Source organism: Osmerus eperlanus, chromosome 22, assembly GCF_963692335.1.
Source record: "Osmerus eperlanus chromosome 22, fOsmEpe2.1, whole genome shotgun sequence".
In the NCBI taxonomy this organism is placed as follows: domain Eukaryota; kingdom Metazoa; phylum Chordata; class Actinopteri; order Osmeriformes; family Osmeridae; genus Osmerus; species Osmerus eperlanus.
Genome location: NC_085039.1, coordinates 12,665,159 through 12,670,158, shown reverse-complemented (window position 1 = coordinate 12,670,158; position 5,000 = coordinate 12,665,159). Strand labels below are relative to the sequence as shown.

Genomic DNA, 5,000 nt, shown 5'->3' with positions numbered 1-5,000 from the left:
GTGTTAGAGAGTGTGTGAGTACTCACAGCAGCTACCAGGCTGTTCTCGGTGATAAAGGTGACACACAGCAGAGGAAGAGTCTCAGAGGTCAGACTGGTAACCCTGGAGACAGAGAGGAGGGTCACACACACACACACACACTCCAGTCCCCTTCAACACCCTCCTAACCCTTCTGTTGTCAGGATGTGTTTTGAGTGTCTTCACACACAGGAGTGTGCCTGAACTGTGCCTGAACCCTTAACAACACCAAGCTGCTTACCTTACCCCTAACCTTCCCCTCCATCCTTCCCTCCCTCCCTCCCTCCGTCCCCCCCTCTCTCTCCCCCTCCCTCCCTCCCTCTTCCCTCTCCCTCTCCCTCTCCTCTCCCCCCTCCCCCTCCCCCTCCCCCTCCCCCTCCCCCTCCCCCTCCCTCCCCCTCCCTCCCTCCCTCCCTCCCTCCCCCTCCTCCCTCCCTCCCTCCCTCCCCCCCCCCCCCCCCCCCCTCCCTCCCTCCCTCCCTCCCTCCCTCCCTCCCTCCCTCCCTCCCTCTCTCTCTCTCTCTCTCTCTCTCTCTCTCTCTCTCTCTCTCTCTCTCTCTCTCTCTCTCTCTCTCTCTCTCTCTCTCTCACGTGCTTGTCTTGCCTCCCTCGGCGACAGCTACAGTAGAGTCATGGGAGGTCCAGGCCAGTCTGTTGCCACTGTGGGAGAAACACACACCGTGCACCCATCACCCCCCACGGCCCCCCCCGGGCCCCCTTCCACTGAGCCCCCGGACTCAAACAGAACCTCCCCGAACGGCATCTTGCTGCCCCAGGGGGTGGGGCCTGGCTTCTCCTCCACCTCCTTGATGTAGGCTGAGAACACCCTGTGGGGGGAGGGAGGGGGGGGAGACAGTATTGTCAAAAACATTTCCAAAGTAGGTCCAACAGTTCTCATAACTCACAAACATGCCTCCTCCCCCAACCTCCCCCAACCTCCCCCAACCTCCCCCCTCTCCTCCTCCCCCTACCTCCCCCTACCTCCCCCCTCTCCTCCTCCCCCTACCTCCCCCTACCTCCCCCCTCTCCTCCTCCCCCTCCTCCCCCTACCTCCCCCCTCTCCTCCTCCCCCTACCTCCCCCTACCTCCCCCCTCTCCTCCTCCCCCTACCGCCCCCCTCTCCTCCTCCCCCCTCTCCTCCTCCCCCTACCTCCCCCTCTCCTCCTCCCCCTACCTCCCCCTACCTCCCCCCTCTCCTCCTCCCCCTCCTCCCCCTACCTCCCCCCTCTCCTCCTCCCCCTACCTCCCCCCTCTCCTCCTCCCCCTACCTCCCCCCTCTCCTCCCTCCCCCCTCTCCTCCTCCCCCTACCTCCCCCCTCTCCTCCTCCCCCTCCTCCCCCCTCTCCTCCTCCCCCCTCTCCTCCTCCCCTACCTCCCCCTACCTCCCCCCTCTCCTCCTCCCCCTCCTCCCCCCTCTCCTCCTCCCCCCTCTCCTCCTCCCCCTACCTCCCCCTACCTCCCCCCTCTCCTCCTCCCCCTCCTCCCCCTACCTCCCCCTCTCCTCCTCCCCCTACCGCCCCCTCTCCTCCTCCCCCCTCTCCTCCTCCCCCTACCTCCCCCTACCTCCCCCCTCTCCCCCTCCCCCTCCTCCCCCTACCTCCCCCCTCTCCTCCTCCCCTACCTCCCCCCTCTCCTCCTCCCCCCTCTCCTCCTCCCCCTACCTCCCCCTCTCCTCCTCCCCCTCCTCCCCCCTCTCCTCCTCCCCCCTCTCCTCCTCCCCCTACCTCCCCCCTCTCCTCCTCCCCCTCCTCCCCCCTCTCCTCCTCCCCCCTCTCCTCCTCCCCCTACCTCCCCCCTCTCCTCCTCCCCCTACCTCCCCCCTCTCCTCCTCCCCCTACCTCCCCCCTCTACCTCCCCCCTCTCCTCCTCCCCCTACCTCCCCCCTCTCCTCCTCCCCTACCTCCCCCCCTCTCCTCTCCCCCTACCTCCCCCCTCTACCTCCCCCCTCTCCTCCTCCCCTACCTCCCCCTCTCCTCCTCCCCCTACCTCCCCCCTCTCTCTACCTGCATTTGAAGTCACTGGATCCAGCGGCCAGCAGCACATTGTTGGATGCCAGTCCAGACTGAGGATGGTCGAGCGAATCGGCTTCTTGATGTGTTTGCACACCCACTGACACACACCACATTCATAATCAGATGCAGGTTAGAAACCTCCTTCCCCCCCATCCCCTCCCTCCTCCCCTCCTCCCCTCCTTCCCTCCCTCCTTCCCTCCCTCCCTCCTTCCTTTCCTCCTTCCCTCCCTCCTTCCCTCCTCACCAGTCGTTCTCTTGTTCAAAGTAGCAGACTGAGATAAGTCTGGAGCCGCTGCCCACAGCAAACTTGTTCTCCCGGGGCGACCAGCGGACGCAGCGCGCGGCCCTGTTGATCCTGAGGATGACCAGGTGGGCTTCCACACACCCTCCTTCAGGGACCACACGTAGGCGTTCCTGTCCGCCCCGCACGTCACGATGCGGTTACTGTCAGGAGCCCAGTCGATGCCTGGGGGGGGGCGTTAACATGTGACACACTGCATATGCATGTGTGTGTATATATATATATATATGTGTGTGTGTGCGTGTGTGTATGACAGTGTGTGTGTGTGTGTGACAGTGTGTGTGTGTGTGTGACAGTGTGTGTGTGTGTATGACAGTGTGTGTGTATGACAGTGTGTGTGTGTGTGTATGACAGTGTGTGTGTGTGTGTGTGACAGTGTGTGTGTGTGTGACAGTGTGTGTGTATGACAGTGTGTGTGTGTGTGTATGACAGTGTGTGTGTGTGACAGTGTGTGTGTGTGTGACAGTGTGTGTGTATGACAGTGTGTGTGTGTGTGTATGACAGTGTGTGTGTATGACAGTGTGTGTGTGTGTGTGACAGTGTGTGTGTGTGTGACAGTGTGTGTGTGTCTCACCAGTGACCTGGCCGTTGTGCTCCTTCAGCTCGTGGATCTTGCTCCACTTGGTTGGGGTTCCCTCCTTCTGGTAGATGTGGACCTCATGGTTGTTGGGACAGAGAGCCATCTCTGTAGGCAGACACACACACACACACAGACACACACACAGTCACACACAGTCAGACACACACACACACACACACACACAGTCAGACACACAGTCAGACACACACAACGTCATTTGGTTGGCATAGCCGGGAATCGAACTAGCAACCTTCTGATTACTAGCACGATTCCCTAACCACTCAGCCATCTGACTCCCTACAGACACACACACTCAGGACATGCACGTGTGTTTGAAACACCAGCGTGGGAAGCAAGGACACATTCCTCTCACATCATCTATTTACAGATATAGTGTGTGTGAGAAAGAGACAGAGAGAGGGAGACAGAGAGAGAGACAGACAGAGAGAGGGAGAGAGAGAAAGAGAGAGAGACAGAGAGAAACAGAGAGACAGAGAGAGAGAGACAGAGAGAGCCTGAATGTCTTCACACAACCTCCAGAAATGAGTCAGTATGTGAGTATCTAGATGTGTGTGTGTGCCTGTCTGTGTATATGTAAGTGTGTTTATGTGTGTGTATGTACATATGTAAGTGTGTTTGTGAGTGTGTGCACATGTGTGTGTTGTGTGTGTGTGTGTTGTGTGTACTCGTGCTCACAGAGTGCAACCAAATATGGAGTGTTTCCTGAGGGGCTGGTTCACACACACACACACACCGTCAGGGGTGCTGTGAGGTTAACCAACCTCACACACACACACACACACACACACAACAAAAAGACTTCTGTGAGACCGAGAGCCCTGTGACCCCGCCCCCTCGCATCAGGAAACAGGAAGGGCCTCCCAGCCACCCGGGAACCAATCACAGTCCACCGTCTGTCTGACTGGCTTGGGTAGCTTAGCAACGGTGGGTTCTGGAACTGCTGGAGGTTCCAGCAGAGGAGCTTGTTTCCTGTCAGGCCACAGAGGTGTGTTTCTGTGTGTGTGAGTGTGACTGTGTGTGTCTGTGTGTGTGTGTGTATCTGCGTAACTCCACTTCTCGCTCTTCTCTCCCTTAAACATTGTCCGATGATCACCATCCATAAAAGGAGATGATTGATTTATTGACCAATCAGAGGAGTTTGTTTGCACTTACGAGTCCGGTCCTTGTTCCAGGCGTGGCAGCTGATTGGCTCGAGCAGGAAGCTGTGGTAAGCCATGGCCAATCAGGGTTCAGCAGACAACCAAGCAGTCAGGAATTGGGATGACGCTAGCCAATGGGGATGAGGCTTGTGGTTGTGGTTGTATCTGCACACAGGGAAGGGTGGAGCCACCAAGTTACATCCTCAAACTGTGAAAAGCAGTAGTTGAATTTGAAGTGAACACACACACATACACTGAAGGGAAGATGATTTATTGTGACACAAAAAAAAGCAATAGTTGAAGTTGAACATGTGTGTCTATAGCTATATAGACACACACACAAAATGAAGGGAAGATGATGTATTGTGAGACAGACAGACAGGTAGAGGAAGGTAAAGGAAGGCAGGCAGACAGACTTGAACTAAAGGTAGCCACACAGACAGACCGACAGCCAGACCGGCTCTGATGTAACTAACGAGGACCAGGAAGGCGTGGAATGCTTACACAGCATGACAGGAATGATGGTCAGGACACAAACTAATCAACAACATGCATACACACACCATGTTACAGGATATGAGATCTGTTACACTGAGATCTGTTACTTACCTTACACACCAAACTTTTCTCAGCTTTGCAGACATGTTGAACTTACTGTGTTAGATAATCTCTCTACTTCTACTACACAAACACTGTGTGTGTGTGTGAGAAGTTTGTACTCACCCAGAGAGCTGCTGAACAGATGGGTGGAGAAAGATGGAGGGATGAGATGGAGGGATGAGAGAGAGCCCAGACTAGGTAATAGAAGACAAGTTTAAGCTCGCGGACTCTGGCCAGTCAACGCGAACGCCAACAGCAGAATGAGCAGAGAGGAAGAGAGGAGGGTGTTTCTACATAGGGCAGAAACTTTTCTGCAAAGAAACTAGAAG

General features: G+C 56.7%; 1 protein-coding gene across 1 annotated transcript in view; it reads right to left on the bottom strand.

The window, feature by feature from the left end:
- arpc1b (actin related protein 2/3 complex, subunit 1B) overlaps window positions 1-4,994 on the bottom strand; it is an 8,757-nt gene extending 3,763 nt beyond the window's left edge. The window contains 10 exon segments of the mRNA XM_062448760.1: window positions 27-102; window positions 610-728; window positions 731-845; window positions 2,022-2,064; window positions 2,067-2,128; window positions 2,275-2,398; window positions 2,401-2,496; window positions 2,906-3,016; window positions 4,085-4,236; window positions 4,795-4,994. Coding sequence (XP_062304744.1) covers window positions 27-102; window positions 610-728; window positions 731-845; window positions 2,022-2,064; window positions 2,067-2,128; window positions 2,275-2,398; window positions 2,401-2,496; window positions 2,906-3,016; window positions 4,085-4,148 — 810 coding nt within the window. The 5' untranslated portion in view covers window positions 4,149-4,236; window positions 4,795-4,994.
- Window positions 4,995-5,000: the final 6 nt, after the last annotated feature.